Source organism: Acanthisitta chloris, unplaced genomic scaffold (assembly GCF_000695815.1).
Source record: "Acanthisitta chloris isolate BGI_N310 unplaced genomic scaffold, ASM69581v1 scaffold3638, whole genome shotgun sequence".
In the NCBI taxonomy this organism is placed as follows: Eukaryota; Metazoa; Chordata; class Aves; order Passeriformes; family Acanthisittidae; genus Acanthisitta; species Acanthisitta chloris.
In genome coordinates, this window is record NW_008688514.1 from 43,054 (window position 1) to 61,335 (window position 18,282).

The 18,282-nt window shown below is 37.0% G+C and overlaps 1 protein-coding gene across 1 annotated transcript; it reads right to left on the minus strand.

Moving 5' to 3' along the window:
• Nucleotides 1–1,349: 1,349 nt before the first annotated feature.
• On the minus strand, nucleotides 1,350–18,233 carry LOC103808260 (bifunctional 3'-phosphoadenosine 5'-phosphosulfate synthase 1; the record flags this gene model as incomplete). Its single annotated transcript, XM_009081031.1, has 6 exons — nucleotides 1,350–1,932; nucleotides 9,121–9,350; nucleotides 11,170–11,438; nucleotides 12,832–12,967; nucleotides 14,877–15,082; nucleotides 18,122–18,233. Coding segments are annotated over 6 exons (1,092 nt in total), but the record flags the coding sequence as incomplete, so codon positions are not given.
• Between the last annotated feature and the right edge of the window lie 49 nt (nucleotides 18,234–18,282).

The following is an 18,282-nucleotide window of genomic DNA, read 5'->3' on the forward strand; positions in this document are numbered from 1 at the left end:
ATTTACATTCATGTTTACCACTCCCATGTATTTTCCAGGCTTCATGTAGCATTTTAAAAACATTTACTTCTGTAAATTTCACCTGTGTTTGCTATTCTGTCAAAATATTTTTATTAGCTTTCATCATAGCGAGCAATAAGAATCAAACCTGACAGCAAAGAGTTCAAACAGGAATTTTCAACAGCAAATTACAATTTAGCAGATGATAACTCTAGTTCACCTTCCCAGTTAATCCTGAAGTTTTGCATGAATAGTTGCACATAGAGGAATGGACTCTTTCTTCTGGATTTCACACATGCTACACACTGATCCAATGCAAAAAGAAAGCCAAGTTTGAAGAAAATCTGTTCATCGATTCTGAAGAAATAAGCTTTACACTACCAAAACACAGTCTCAAGTAATTGTTGTCGTTCGCTAATAATTTTCCCAATTCCACTTTACTATCTACCAGAGGAAGAGATCCCACTAAAAATACATTCTATGTCTCTTCAAAGAGACAGAGGAAAAGAGAAGAAAGTAACTCTCAAGGATATGAGATGGTTTCTAGCTAATAGAGGTTATAACTGTTCCACTGATTACCTGCAAATGCTTGAAAAGATCCCGGTAGGGCAGTGTTACTTCACACTTAAACAAGTGTTCTACTTTTCATTTTTTCTATTTTCCTTTAGCAGATAATGTTTCACATACTGAATTAACCAACTTCAGGATTTTTGAAGAATCCTATAACATATGCTTTGTCTTCCACACAAGAAAAGCTGCCTCAAGAGAAGATAACTCTTTGGAGACCTTGAAAATTAACCTCTGAACTAAGAATTTGTACAACAGGAAATGCCAATATCGAAGGTTTGTTTTTTTTTTCTTGCCATAATTAAATATGAATTTCATTTTGTTCTGCCATGCTTTTTTTTGAAGTTGTAGTAGGCTGAACAACTATATCTGGAACCAAAACCTGTCAAATTACAACAAATTAAATAAAACATTCCCTACCAACACCCATGGCAGCAAGTATATACGAAAACAAAATCTGAATTAACAAATGAAATAAAACATTCCCTACCAACACCTATGGCACCAAGTATATACGAAAACAAAATCTGAATTAGTTATCAATTCAAACTGAAGACTAGATTATTTTCTTTTATTCATTACTTGGCCATCTTTATAGGTCCACAGCAGAAGAGAATCACCATACAACTCAATGAACTCCAAAATTAAACAAAGAAAGCAAAATTTTAATTGCACTATGTAAAAAAAAACCCTCTGCTTTTTGATCACATATAGTGAGACATAAATTTTAAGTGCTTCTGGAGATGATGATGTGATAAAGATGAGGACACTTTTACAGATGCTTTGAAACTTACTTTACTTTTTCAATTTATAGATAATCTATCCATAGTTAAGGGACTAACTGTTACATTTTCTCCTACAAACTACTAAAATCAGACACTACCCAGCAGTTTAAACAACATAAGAAAAAGCTGCATCTATTTAATGGCTGCAGAACTCAGGACAGAGGCATTAAAATATAAAAATATCATACAAGAGTTAAAAATCCTACTGCAAGAATATTAACTGTAATAAAAGAGAAGACATTAAAACCAGCAGCTAGTTAGGTGCCAGTACATAATAGAACCCATAAGGACAGGCAAAGAATGATGCTAAGTTAGGAAGAAAGACTGTTTTCAGAGAACTTCCTGACAGACACCACAACAAAGTAGCATGAATGGTGACTGTGTGGTCCCTTCTCGTAAATAAATCAGGCGTCAAAGGTTGATCTGCAGTTAATAAGAGGCCTAAGCCTTCTCCAAGGATTTGTAGTATTCTGTCAGCACAGTCCAAGCCTTAGGAGCCATGAAGCCTTCCGGCGGGTTTTGTCCTTCTCGAGCCAGTTTGCGCATGCGGGTCCCCGAGATAAACTCAAAGTCTTCGTGGCTGAGAGAGGAGGAGTGGGGAGAAGGAGGGAGAGGAGCAAGGGGAGGAAAAAAAAAAGAACATACTTTAAAAGGAGGCAAAGTTGCTCATATTCCTTTTGCTTTCTTGATACTTTATACATTTCTTCTTGGAAGTATTAACACGGTAGAGCAAATGTCATTTACAGACATTTGGTCAGCAATGCCAGCAAATCTCAAGCATATACGCTCTACCATATTCATCTTAGCTAACTCCTGAGGTTTGGCACCATGGTCCAACTGAACTCCTGCAGACTGAATTCAGCCTGTGCTTCCATTGAGACTGGCTCACACTCTATGAGGAAAACGTAACTCCTGTTGAGAGAGAACCATCTACTCTAACTACTGTCTCAGCCCTCTGTCAAAGCAACAGCATCCATCCTATTTTGCACCTTGCCTTGCCGTGGCAGGAGACCAGCCAGGAGATCTGGCTGAATGTTCAACTGCTGGTTGAAGAAGGTCATTTCAGTGCCACTAGAGAACATGTAAAGAAACAACATTGAATAAAATCTTAGTGAGGGATTGTTTGCAGCACAAAGACAGTAAAACCCTGAGAACCTAGAGGCACACTCTGCAGCTGGGCCATCATGACACACTGAGCATACATACACACACATATACATATATATATATGCATATCAATAACATGGCAAATACAGTCAAAAATAAAGAAAAAAGCTAGGGAATAATAAAAATACCTTCCCCTAAAGATGTTTTCCCCCAAACCCCAGAATTCAGCTGGACAAATGCATAAATGAACACAGATCAAGACTGTTTAACACTGTTAATGTAAGAATCTAAATTAATATTAACTTCTCAGGTATGTGGTCATAAGCAGCAAAAGCTCCATAAATTAAATTACTCTTCACAGGATTGAAACAGTAAAAGAGAGACAAGAATGCCAGAGTTCTATCAAATGCTCCAAAGTAAAAAATCATGTATTCTTAAATTAAATATGCAATTTTACTTATGCTATTTGCTCAATTTGCCACATGTATGCATTACTAAATCTTTACTTGTCTGTTTGAAATAAAACACAAGTATTGATCTCAGATGCACATGCCTCAGACAGAACAAGAGCCAAGTGTGCACATCAGAGGGCAGAACTTGGCTCTAAGTTTTGGGCTATGCTCAGCAGGGTATGGAAGTTAGCAAGATGCAGAAAGCATTCCACAGTTCCCTTTCACAACACCACTAGCCCCATAACTTTTTGATTTGTACATTTACATTTGCTTTATACATTTACACAGCAGCACTGCCATACATGCTCTTTTCTTCCTGCTTTTAATTTGGGACTGTGGGTTCCTAAAGTGCCACAAGGCAAAAAAACCCTACTGTGCTTCAGTCTTGCAAAATATAAATTACATAAAAATGAAAACTTAAAGCTGATGTAATTCCATGGCAAAAAAAAGTTGTCACTGCTATTTATAACATCTGAAAATTTTGTTCCTTAGCAGAGAGACGTCTGCAGTTCACTAACAGTGCCTAAAGGTAACTTGCATTCTTTGCAAAGAACTGTTTCTATAAAATATGTGTAGAGAAGTGATCAGCCTAGTTAATTCTGTCAAAAAAATACCAAGTCTTCAGATGATCAGGAACAGAAGAATAAAGCAAGTGCTATAAAGTTTCCCCATGTGTTGCTTTCTCCACAGTGTGGTAGGAATACCTAAGTTTGAGCATCAAAAAAAAGCTGCTTTATCCCCTCCTTGTTTGTTTAATTTTCAGAAAAACACTCAACTTCCTCCCATGCCTCACATGTAAAATAAAGGTACTAAACCACTAAGTTTAGATATGTCATATATAAGTTTGCTTCAATAAGACACACAATTGCTTTAACTGCCTTTATCCTTAGTTGCATGAAAAGCAGCTAGGAATTGAAGATGTCAAGGAAGAGAGAAACACAAAAAGAAGCTAAGGACATCTACAGACACCATAAGAAAATAGAAAAAATAAATTAGGATTATTTCAGAAACATAGTACATTCAGCACCTCATAGCATTTCAAGAAATGTTTCCAAGATATTATTAAAAAGTACAAAAGTACTAATGATGCCCTCTCATTACTCTGAACTTCTATTTTGAATTAGGGTTTTTTTGTTAAATTAGTTATTTAGTTAGTAATCTTGAAACAACACAGTAATTTTTGCCATTCTTAAAATAACTACACTTGCCATTTTCTGGTTTAATCTCTGCCTTCAAACATAGAACAGATTACTTAAACAACTACTCAATACTCACTGTCTCTACTAATGGCAAAAATCAAATCTCTTGAATATCAGAAATGGAGATTTCCACTAAGCTGGAAAACCTTATCAGTACTGTCACCACTGTGGTGTGATGTGAACCACAAGCATTTTGAAATAAAACAAATCTGTACGAGTAATTTGCTTTAGTGGAAAGAGAAAACAAAAAGTCATCAAGTCATTTTGTTCATAGTGAATTCTGAGGATATTAGAAGTTACTCATACGATGAATTTGAACAGAATATGAGAGGGGGAAACATTTGACTACTAAGGACACTATGAAATATAAATGCAAAAGCCATCCAAATTCCATTCTCAAATCAGATTTGAAATGACTCTCAATGAAACTTAATCCAAGCCTTTTCTGAGCATGGTACTTCACTGCCTTTGAAATTTTTATTCAGTGGCTGCTGGAATTAGCTTTCTTTGAGTCACACTGTATGCTGGTAAATGCTTGTAACAGTGATTTGACCTTTTACTACCAATTGAGTTTGACTAGTACTGACATAATTCTTTCTGCCAATGCAATTGAAAGTATTCTCTAAAAGAAAGAGAAGACAGAAATCAATCCACAACAAAAATTTGTCAACAGAAAAACAGTCTTGAAACATATTACATTGAGGAATGGTATTTGCTCTGTGGCATAGCATCCTAGAACTCTACTACACTCACAATTTGGAAAAAGCCTTACCTACACACACTGTGAAATTTCCTTACTTATGGAGGACAGGGCCAGATAGGGCCAGGTAGAGAGAAAACACATAACTTTGCTGAGTTCTCATACATCTAGCAAAAGGGGAAAAGGAATCTTCTTACACTGTGCCCTCATTCCACACAGACAGCTCTATGTATAGACTCACAGGTGCACAAGATAATATTTTATATTTGGAAAGCAGTAAGTGATTTATTCATGATAACACAGGAACAAATTTGTGCTGTGAATTAATCTTCAAACTGTTTATAGTAACTGAGCACCAGGCTCAAGGAATACTACAAACCATACAGAGAAGATTAAGAATTCAAAGACCAGATCTTTCCTTTCTTTCATTCAAAAAAGACGAATGTTTTAATCTGTTAAATGGATTTCCCTTTCTTTACATGTATTTGGTAGCTATTTTTTACTATAACACCACAGGTGACCCCAGCAACCATGACAGCTCTTTAAGCTTTGTTAAGAGCTCAAACATTCAAAGAGGGGTGTGTGAGGCCAAGACTTGAGAGACCTTACAGTTCTTGTGACAACACAAAGATACCACCAGTCTGCAAGTGGGAAACGACTGCATGAAGATGTCCACAGTCCTACAGGAAACCTCCTCTGCTAGATCTTGGAGGTGTCAATACAGTGCCCTGATATAGTGACTGAAGAGAGTACTTTTTGCACTTCAACATTCCCTACAGGTTTAAGCTAAGTACAGAATGTATTACATAACAGAATTTTCATTTGGAAGCACTAAAGATCAGTCATAACCTTAGGAACCCTGAACTTCTCTTTGGCTGTCTGTGACTGTGCAAATGACCTTCTTGGAATTCCCATTCTCTGTGGAGGGCAATGTCTGGTGCTCTTGGGGTCCTGAGAAACTACTCCTATATACAAGACTCATGATAAAAGTACAGACCATTCATACGCAGTTTTCCCTATTCATTTTTTAAAAAAACAAACATATGGAAATAAAACAATAACATCACTTATTCACACTGGTCTGGCTTCAAAACAATTGTCATGTTCTACTCAGCTGGTAATCTGAATAATTTCTAGGACAATTCATAGCCTCCTTACCTGGGGTCCAATTCTAATCTTAAACCCCTTTTAGAAGGAGTTTCTCCAAATTTAAATTTGGCTTTGTAGCTTCAAGTCACAGCTAACGCTGTAACTCCTACAGGAACACAATGTTGTCCCTTACAGTGTCAAGTCTTTGATATATCAGTCTAAATTATGCCTTGGGAATGAATGGGAATGCCCCATGATGCTGAATGAACTGGCTAGTGTAAGCTAGGTTCAAATCCTAACTGGTCATGAATAAACTCTTTGTGAAAATGCACATAATAATGTGATTAATAACAACACATGCAAAACAAACCCTTTACCTGCCATGAATGAATTTCCTTTCTGACTGGCAGGAGGGTTTAACTCTCCTGAGCTGCTGTGGTGTTTCAGTTTTTCTTAAATTATGTACTAATGGTAATTGAAAAAACATATTTCACATATCTAAATTAAGGAGGACAGTCAAGTGTGGCCATCTCAGCCTCTTACTATCATTTAAAAAAATACAAATTTGAGAACAGTGTATACATAGTTGGAGTGGCTGTCCTGTAAATAATATTTGATAGTGTTAAAGCAGTCACTGCAAACATACTAAAGGTCATGGGAATAAACCATATAAAGTTAAAATCTCTCTTCTTCATAGATACCCATGCTTCATTCACATTTTACATGAAGCATGAGCAATCTGCTCCAGTCACCTTACTTATGGGGTTTTTTTGAAATGATCTCATCTGTTTTCTTTCCGAAAAAAAAAAAGAAGACAATTTTTTTTCAGACAGTGCTGTGGCTTTTTTAATTGCCAGACTAATATCCGTTCTTAATTGAGTTTTTTCTCAGCAGCAGTCTGTGGCTGCATTTTATAGGACTGATCTTCCGTAAAGAATTGGGAATTTCTGCTCACAAAACCAGCTACTATTATTAAGCCACCAATCCCAGATCACACTTCTCTGTGGTAACTGTGAGGCCTTTTTGGCTGCAGAAACACACTGTTTTTCTGAAGGGATTTCAGCATTGGGTAGGGTTTCTTGCAGGGCAGTGGTGCTATTTGCTGGTTGCTTGGTACTTTGGTTGTTGTTTTCTTTACACTTCACTCTAACAGTGGTTCATAGGTCAGACATTCATTTGGAATTTCTCCCTTACAACTAGAATTCTTCCTATAAACTTTTTCAAAACACATTTTAACTGATTCAATTATGGATCCAAACTTCTATGAAAACTAAGTATAAAAAACCTTGATAAGCACTGTAACAATATTCATACTAGTTTTTATATGCATTACTACTTGAGAAGTGAGCTCGGGAAATATTTCTACAAATATCACTATTTCATATTAAAGGGTCTTCCACCAGTAACAGATCCTCTCACATTTCCAGACAATCTCTCTTCCCTGCCATCCTCCTTACAAAGTCAAACACCACATGGTCCAGGAGTCTGTCACATTTTCAGCATTACACAGAGTATCTTGAAACTCAGCCAGCTGCACCCACCCAAGCTCTAACTCTGTCTGGAGCCTACCACAGAGTTCTGTCTCTGGCAAGCAGAAGCAGCAATGGCTCTTTTTCCAGGGAGCCTGTGTGTGTCTGCATTGCCATCTAGAGGACTGCTGCCACACTCCAGTCCATCTACACACAATGTCTAGGGAAGGACAAGACAAATGGGTCTTATATTCTGATACCAACAGGGCAGAACTGCACACTAGTAGCAGCATGGTCTTTTTATCATGACAGTTAGAGAAATAGGAGAAAAAAAATGCCCCAAACTAAGGTCTCTGCAGGCATGGTGAAAGGATAAAAGGGTGCACATGGTGCAGTCTCTGACAAAAGGGAAAAATCTGTTACCACAGGTTTTGGTAAAAAAATCTCAGTTGTTCTTTGAATCATTTCTTCTGGCTAATGACAGAGGTACAATTTTACTCCCCTTGATCTAAATCGAATCTATCCTGCTAAGAGTATAGTATCAATGATCACAGAATCTGTATTCTGAGTTTTGGCCTCTGACATTGCTACTCCCTTCTATTCCAATTTATTAAGAACTGACACACCAATAAAACTATTTCACTTCAATCTTTCTGTATTGAAGCACGACCAGCAGGGTCCAGGAAGGTTATTCTTCCCCTCTACTCTGCTCTGGTGAAACCTCACCTGGAATACTGTATACAGTTCTGGAGCCCCCAACAAAAGAAATCTATAGACCTGCTGGAGTGAGTCCAGAGGAAGGCTACAAATTTGATCAGAGAGCTGATGCACCTCTCCTATGAGCAGAGGCTGAGAGCTGGAGTTGTTCACTCTGAAGAGAAAGCCCTGAGGAGACCCTATAGCAGCCTTCCACTACCTAAAGGAGGCTACAAGGCAGTTGGAGAGGGACTTTTCACAAGGGCATGTAGTGACAGGACAAGGAGGAATGGCTTTAAACTGAAAGAATGAAGGTTTAGGGAAAAATTCATTACTGTAAGGGTGGTGAAGCACTGGAACAGTTTGCCCAGAGATGTTTGTATTTCAGTACTAACTTCAACTGTTGTTTGTACAAAAGTACAGTTCTATAATCTGAATAAAGAGGTTGAAACTAAAATGATGAGTCATCTTTCCAGTCTCATTCATTGGTAGAACTACACATGCAGTGAGTTTTGGACCCTGCTATGCCACACAAGTTAAAAATAATATTGGAACATGCAGAAGGTGAAATTAACTGTCCTGTAATTGGACTAAAAAAAGAAAAATAAGAGCTGAAAATTCTGGGACACACAATGGTCTTAGGGCAATATTTTGCATTATTAAATGGAACAAATAGCTATTTGTCAGCCCCTCTTGTCCACTTTCTTATCCATGCTGCACTCTTTCATTGTTTCTCTTCCTTCAACTCTGATGCACATCTGACACCTGAGAAGCATATTTAGAAAGATAAAGCAGCAGAATCTGTGCCAACATGTTCCAGAATTAGAGAAATGCCCTTGGGAGTTTCCAGTGGCAGCTAAAGTGACATCACATAGTTGCACTGTGAACCTGCACCCAAATCATGCTGAAATCAAGCTGCATTTTTTATCTAAAACCACATCTAAATGCTGCCATGTTTGAGCAATATGAATTTAATTACAAGCAATGTTTTTATGTGGGCATGGGGTAAAAGGCACCTATTGCTCAAAATGTTCTTAAAATGAAAATACAACTTACTGATCAGAGTCATAATAATCCATGCACTTCTTCTTTTTATTATAAGCTGCAACCCTGAAGGGCACAATTTCCAGTGCTCGGAGGCCTGGAGCCATTGTCAACACTTTGGCACCATGGGTTGGTTCATACAGATCTTTCCCAGTGTCAGGGTGTGGCATCCCTGCTGGATCTCGCCCTACAATGTAGAAGTTAGCTCCTGCAACCATCCGTGATCTGCAGTGCCACTGAACCTAGAACAGAGACAGGGAAAACAGTTAACAGAAGAAAACACTCAAAATCCAACCCTGAGAATGTGTATGCATTCTAGAATTACCATGTTTCCTGTAATCAGACATGATTTTTCCTATGGAGCTATAACAAAACAAAGAACCAAATAAGTGAGTCGCCATCAAACCTGCAGCTAAGCCATACTACTCCCCTGTTTCATTTGCACAATAGGTGCTCAAAAAATCACTTCAGCAAAGTGGAACAGTATAATCACAGCAAGCAAGACAGAACTTATCCATTTCTTCGCTCAGTTCTTCCTGATGTTGTCACCCTCCATCCCTTTCCTTTTCTATAAAAAGATTCAAGCAAAGGCACCTGCTCTGGGAATCTTAGTGGAATCTAGCTTTATATTGCTCTAGTTTAATCACAGTAATTTCTCTAAAAACACATCCTGACCAACAGACAGCTGACATACATCTTATTAGAAGACAAGATACGCTACTTAAACACAGTGCTCATGAGTAATCTATTAAACTTATATATGCATTCAAAAAGAAAAGTTACTCATGCTCAGCATTTTCACCTTGTACATGTGGCAAGGATGTTGTCCAACTTTAATATTTAGCCTGCATCAATACTAAGACCCAAAGGACATATAAACTAGGTCCACACTGCACATGAATGCTTGGAATAGGCTTTCAGAGCACTAAGACTGACTATTTATAAATAGTCACAAGCTTCCAAGATGAGAACTGATAAAGCAGCTCCAGCTTTGGTAAATATTTAGTCATTTTCCCCCAATCACTGTGAAATAACTTGATTTTAACACATCTATATGAACTGGGAAGGAACCAATGTCAAATTCAGAAAATTCAGTTTTACTGAATTTTTGCTTGGATGCACCCACTCACTTCCACCTAATGCCTCAAGTATTGTAGATATTGACACAGTTTTCCCACATGACTTTGTAGCATGTTTCAAAATGAGTGGTTTCAGAAGCAACAACTTGGTTTTTTACTTTTTTCTTACGGCTCAGTTATTACTGAAGGGCAAAAAAAAAGAAAATTAGACTTCAAAGGAAATTCTGGACACAGACTATTTAACCATCTCCACCTCACAACCAAAGAAATGCTTTTGAATTATTCAGAAATGCATCTCTTTCACTAAATATGGTGAGAGGACTTTTTCCTCCTAAAGAGGAAATAAATACTTTTCTCAGTATTTACTAGATACTCAACTGCTCGATACGTTACACTTATGACAGTTTTTCAGACTTATCATGTTATGTTTGTGAATTTTCTTTCTTAGTTTTATATGCAATATTTTTAATAGAAAATTTTACTGTACGGTACAGGAAAGTAACTTTTACATTACAAAAGACACACCACTTTGGAAAATATCAATATGCTTTCATACTGGGAAGTACTTCCCTAAAAGAACTGCCATACCATTATAGCTTAGTATCTGCCAAAGGATACTCAGAGAAGAGTTTTAAAAGACAGCAAGAATATAATAGTGATTTCTTGTATGTGCAGCCTCATCTTCATATGCAACTGAAAGGTTTACCCAGTAACTACATAATATAAAACAGCTTCACAAGTTGAACAACAACAAATATCTGTCAAAACATCTGACAAGCACTAAAGCACTATACCAGTGCTAGCTCACCCACACAGTAAAGAAGTAAAGAAAATTAGTCTCATCTCTCCATTAAAAAACCACAACATATAAACATCAGGCATAGCATAATACTTTAGTGCACTATGGAAAGGGTTTTGTTTAGTTTTAAATTTATGACGGATTTACCTCAGTTGGTCCAGCATACACTTACGATGGATTTACCTCAGTTGGTCCAGCATACATCATGGGGGAAGGGAATATAGCTACTACAGTTGTCTCTGGATTCAGGACTCCCTCCTCCAGCACTGCAGCATGTTGCTTCATGCGCCACATAAGGGGAACATCATCCTCCTTTGTCCAGCCTCCAAGTGGGTGCAAGAGTAAAACTGGGCGCCGGTAGCCACGTTCCAGAAGTTGCTTGTGAGTATCCTGCATTAAAAGAGCATGCCCATTGTGCACCGGGTTGCGTAACTGGAATGCAAAGACAGCATCTATGGAGAAAAAACAGACAGTTTTTTTATCAGCAGTAGTACAATCACAGAAAATTCTTCAAACAGTGCAGTCTTTCCTCTGAACTCTATTAAACAAGTATAATCACAGCAGTCATAGGCCATTAAATAATTACACATTACAAAATCATTGTACTTGATAAGCAAAATTAATAAAAAAGAAAAAACATGAAAAAGAGATAAATCAGCTTCCTTAATTTCTGAAATTTCTGCAGAATTACTCTGGTTTCTCTAATAGCTATTATCTTCTATTTGGACTTTTGGCTTGCACGAGTATATTCCAAGAGGAAATCAAACTATGCTACCTGTCTTAAAGGCTCAATAGATCATCAAGAGACAAATGGATGTTTGCAACAAAACAAGTAAAAGGGGATTTAATGTACCTTAGTAAGTTTCCTTCACCTAAGTAGATTCTGTGCACAGTAAGAACAAAGCAAGACTAGCTGCTATTTCAGAATATTACAACTCCTTCAATGAAAAACCCTGACACAATCAGGACTTCTCTCTTCTGCAAACTAAGATGAACTCAAGTACCCTGCAAGACAGCAAAATCACTATAACTGAAAGGTTTTCCAATAAGCAACCAATGAAACCTAGAGAACATGTTTTTTTCAGGTATGGAATATATATTTGTTTAGGGACTAGCTAAAAGAAAGACTGGTATCTCAGACCTACAGATCCTAGAAATACTGACCACACTGAGCAAAGGCAGGAGCTCAGGACCACCTGCAGTTTGCATTTCCATGTTAGTCTCTCTCCTCACACTTACAGGTGCTCAGCAGCTGCCTGCCAGTCACTGCCACAATGAAGGCAGCTTGTTTGTTCTCTGCCTTATGAAATTACTCAGCCTCTTATCTACCTGCCTAACTCAACTGCTTTTGTGAGAAAAACTGTATTGTTTCCACTGCAACATAAAGCTAGCAGTTCGCTCACAACTTTTAATTGTGATACAATCCACTTTGGATGAGCCTACTTGGATTACTTCCATAAACTTTGTTCTCCAGAAGCAGCATGGAACAGACTTCAAAATAGCAGGGCATGAAAGCTCAGCTCTCAATCATCCCCCCACAGTTTTAGCCAAACATAATTTTTAAATCACACTCTACCACATTTTAACATTATCTCTTCTTGCATTAGTGACATGTCTAGTGTGCATGGAAAGATAAATTCAGAACCTCAAGGCACTACCAGCTTCTATTATGCATTTAGGCAATGCAATGCCTGAGATGATAAAAAATCATTACAAGTAAAAGGCAAATGCCACGTAAGAGAGCATTCAAAATTTTCATCCTTAAAACAATGCTAGCCTCAGTGGTATTGCAGCAGCAGATGTTTGAATGAGTCTCTGCAGGAAGCAACAAAACAAGAAACTCACCAGCATTCATTTCCTTGAATTTCTGCCTTAGTTCAGCTGGAGTGAGACGATATTGATCAAGTCCATCATTCCAATAAATACGATCAAGGACCTGTAGATCTCCACCCACAAGCCAATTCCCTTGCTCCATAACCATCTAAGAAAAGAAAGGAGAGTCCACATCACGATTAGCTGTTGGCTTCTCCTGAGCATCTAGAACATCGCAATGGGGGCACAACTTTACCAACAAGGGAAGTGTTCCAGGTTATTTTTATTTGACAGCTGCAAGTCAAGCATCAATGTTAAAAAAAAAAAACTTTGACTGAAACAGTCCAGACATGTTATACCATGATGTATGACAGGCACAAATCTTCAGTAGGCATATGCCTTTCTTTAAAAATTAATGGTTTTTAACACATAGAAATGCAAGTAGCCAGTATTCTTAACCAGTATTATTACATAACAAAGACAGTGTCTGTAAAGCCTTATATATTGCAATTTATTTAGTTATTTTTTCCATTTAATTACAATATATTAATACAACCAAGTTGGCACACTTTATTGTTATTGGTCAAAGCAAATGCAGTTGCAGTATCACCCTGCAGTTTACAAGATTCTGGTCAGCAATAAAGTAACAAATAAAACAGTTCTGATTAACTATTCACTCAGTTTAATTTATTAATAAAGTCAGAATCTCTGCAGTAGAATAGCTTTCAAAGTTGTTTCATGGTAGCACTTTACTGAAGCAACATATGTTGTACATTCACCAGAATTCTTTCTGTATCTTTAAATATCACCTCAACCTTTATCAAAAAATAATTATGGCAAGCTGCTTAACACATTCTAGCAATGGCCATAAAAATAACTCCAAAATTGTTAATTCCTGATAATGCATTTGCTTTTGAGGATGGAACCACAAAAAACTTCTGAGTTTCATACACATTTCTGATAATTTTTTAGCCTTATGTAATGCAAAGATTACAACAAATGCTGCTATAGCAGAAGACACTACATACTAAACCCAGAAGCCAAGATGTGAAAATTAAGTGTGGATTTTTCAATTCATTTTTGTTTGAGATAATGGACCTCCTGGAATTAAATGATGTGACAGTAACCATTCCCATCCCAAAGAAAACACCAGACTTTGACATCTTACCAAGGTGGAAGGAAGATGTGATAAAGAACTCTGCCCTACAGAAACTGTCAAATATTTCTGGTTAATTAAGAAGGGCCACCAAATTCATGTGCTGTCATGATACTACTATACACACCAGTACAGACAGACATAAGAATATAGTTCCTTTGAAAATCTTCTATTAGTCATACAGATACTTTTAGAACACATCAAAGGCTTTCCCTTTTCAAGATGAAGCTCATAATCTGAGGTTTGTTTGATTTATTTTTATCTATTTTAAGTCACACCTACAAACAAAAAGATACAATAGAGACAAATGAAGAAAAAAACCCATATTTTGGCTCTGCAGAGCTGAGATCAAGCCCGGCATTGTGATGAGTATGTTGCAATTAGAACATTTCACTATGATATATACATAAGGCCAAGATAATTAAACATACTGGACATGGTGGATGCAAAAAAACTCCCCAGAGAGTTAAATGATGAACTCTCCAGGAACAGGGCCTGTTTCAAAAGCATGTAAACCAGGCAGGTCTCACGTGCTTCACATGCAGGCAGAATGGAACTTTTCTAGCCTTCACAACACATATATCTGTTGATTAAAGAGCTTTGATGATCCATATGGCTACACAAAGGGATGTGTTTCCCAGGCACACTGGATAGCAAAGTTCCCTCTTCTGCAGCACAGATTCTACAGTATTGTCTAAATTCACTTCATGTGTACATATTGGCATTAGATTTTCACACTAAGTGCAGACTATTCAACACCTGCACAGAAAAAAAAAATCACCTTCGTTTCTGCGCAAAAATTTTAATTCTCAAAGTAGTTTTGTTGTCAAAACACATCAGACACAGACATGAGCTTCACTTAATTTGCAGCTCCACAACAATACAGCTAATAGGACTACGTTTTCAGCTTCTAAACACACACCTTGATATAGGGATGCTCCTTGCATGTCGTTCCCCACTGCCGAGCACAGCGTTCCTCTTTCCTGTGCTCATAGAATTCAGGATTACGGAGAATGGCAACACGGCGACCTTCGTACACCAGGGCAATAGCTGTACACCCATCCAGTCTTTCTTTGTCTTCTTGGGTAGCTGTTAGCACTATAGGTACTGACAGATTAATAACTCCTCCTGCAGAGGAGAGGGGAAGAAAAAAAGAAGCCCTTATCCTTAGTAATGGTCATCAATGATATTATGAAAATCTACCTAATCTAACAGGTTACAATTAAGGCCATAAATGTACCACACAACAGGTAGTTCAAGTGCTTATTTTAACAGGGGTTGAAAGCAACTTTTAGAATGAACTCTTGCATACAATGTATGTGCTATAAAATTGAGCAAACACTGAGGGTTTGAGGAAGGGCAAATATAATACTGAAAATAGCAAGTACTCATAGCTGCACACACCTATTTAGACTGTGAGGATACTCCTTTTTGGGGGTCTCAAATTAATATCTTGCTCAAGAAACTAGAAAGTAAGGAGAAATACACAAATGACATTTTAAAATAGATCATCTAAAATATTAGGTAAGACTGCTATTTCCTTTTAACTAATTATCCACTCCAGTAGAATTCTCAGTAGCCATACTTTCAGCCCATAAGAAAAATTCAATGCGATAGAAGCAGACAATGTACCCAACTAGTTAACATACATAATTCAACTATAGCAAAAGATGACTTTTTCTCTTCACTTAAGACAGCATTCAGATTCAAGCATATACATTTCAGAAAAAAAAATCCTGCATCAGGCAAACATTTTGCATAGTTTGTTCAACTGAAAGCTTACCACCTACTTCACTTCTAAAACTAAGCCAATGCATCTGAATTTTAAGGTTATGTGTGGTCCTCACTTTTAAGCACGTACTTCACTGCCAGATGCTGGAAGTCTTGTTTTTCTTGACTACAAGAGTGAGATTTGAGAAACCCAGTGGAGTAAATATTTTGTCTCGTACAAAGACTTGAATTCTAATGAGCATACACTTATTGAATGAGTGCAAAATTTTTGGGTGGCCTTCAGGAGAAAAGTCATGGACCCCCTTAAGGTTAATGAAGGTTTTGCTATTTGCCAAGACTCTAAATAAGGCTAATTTTGCAGTTATTTAAGCAATACATTTTTTATTAGGAAATCAAATTAGTTAGGAAATTAAAAATGATGAAGCTGAATGAAAACTTTAAGAGAAAAATAAAAGTTCCCTTCCTTCATAAGGTAAAATGCATAATGCATGCTGTGCATCTCCTAAGTTCCATCTTGATGCTAAGAGTTATTTTCAAAGCAACTAGATCATAAAATCAGGTTTGACAACAGTCACAGAGACACCCCAAAATTGATAATTTAAGAAGTCCTTTTGCTTTGCAAACAACCAAATAAATATTTCAAACCAGGACAAGATCTCAAACCTGTTGATTATTAAAATTTCATCAGTAACAAATATATAATATTTCTTAGATTTGTCTTCTACCACTGTAAAATAAGAGACTGAGTCAAGGTAGTGAAGTGCATTTGTTAAGACACGGATGAGCACAGTGTCAGCATGAGACTTTTCCAAATAACTTAAGTTTCAAGGGAGAATATCAACACATCTACCCTGATTTCCACAGTGTAGAAGTCAATCAGTACAAACAATCCACTTAAAGCCCAAAGGATGAGATGCATTGCAGGTAATTAAACGATTTCCCTCTATTCCAAACCAAAGCCCTGGAAAATGACTGCTGCTGTAAGACTCCAGAACTAACATAACAGTCAGTGAGGAAACTTTCAGGCTGGTTTTTTGACTTAACTGTTGTCATAGCTACAAGTAGCAAAGCAGCAATAAGGCAATCCCATTTTTCTGAAAAGATTTTCATATGTAAGTACTGCAGCAGACATCTAAAACCAGGAAATCAGTAACATCTAGAGGAACATGGCTGTTCTATTCAAGCTTAGAACTGAAAATTGCTTCCACAGATCAACTGTTGGTTTTTATTACTCATATTTTTCTAGCATGCACGATGTACTAAAAACAATTGCAAGAGAAGCTTAAAAACTTATTATATTGCTGTCTCTGAAACACTCACCTATACAAAAGTCTTAAATGCCTTATAAAAAATCTGATTTACAGAAGCCTACAGGGCAGAACAAGGAGCTACAAGCTATTTTAGCAGCTGAATGCATAGCATGTTATCTGCAGAGCATGTTTCACCTGGATGGACATACAGAAGGCAAATGGAATGAAAACAAAACTAGCAGTCCAAAATGATACTGCAAACTTTAGATGCTCCAAAATAACAGGGTGGCATTTTGCTGTGTAGAATACCAACTGAGAGACTTACAAAAACAGGGAGTTCGAAAATAAAAGAGGGACAACAGATGTCTGTACCATAGAGCTGAAATACAAGTGACTTTCTTTTTATCTGCTATTTGGTATATAGCAAGAGAAGAGTAATGCAAAAGGAAGCAGAGAGGAAGGAAAAAAGCTGGAGTAAAACAGAGCCTTCTAAGAGGAATTGATGCAAAATTACAGAGGATCACAATCAAATTCCAAAATCTGAGGATGTCATCACTTATTCACTACCTTAGTTAGTGCCAATCTGAGGATCACTTGTTCACTTATTCACTACCTTAGTTAGTGCCTGGTTCTTAGCCAATTGGCAACACAAAATAAAATATATTCTTTTACATCATCACAGGACAATTACTAAGTCATAGTAATTCAATTATATGTGACAAATGTTCATACTCAAGCCACATCCTCAAATTCTGATTTCATACTTGCAATAGCTCCAGCACTCAAGTCAGTTTGTTGTCCTTTCCTTCATTACTAAAATTGAACAAATCTTTTGGCACACAGAGCTAAACAGCAATTAAACTGCCATTCAAAATTCTAAAATGAATTTCTTTTTTAAAAATTAGAAATGTGGACTTTAGAATGAAATGCTTTTCGAAATGAACACATTTGAAAAATATAATTTGTAAAAGCAAAAAGACAAAACATTTAAACTCTATCATGATGGTAAGTATAAAAATAACACAAACATGAAGCTTAAAACTGATTATTATAATATTCTATTCTCTTACCCCAGATCTAAACCTGACAATTTTTTACTATACCACCACTAAGAACCAAAGCATCAACAATATTTTACAAGTAGGATTATTTTGCTCAGTTTTCCAAATGGTGTGTTTTACCCTACCATCAAGGAGACAGTCGAAGTGAAGGCACTGTAGGTATTCTCTCTCTCTCATAAAGCCATTCAGGGGTGTTGCCCAACCTTCTGCCAGCACTTGCACCCACTGCATATCCACCTTGTAAGGAAATGGAGAAATAGAGCAGATGAAAGTTGTTGCTTCATTA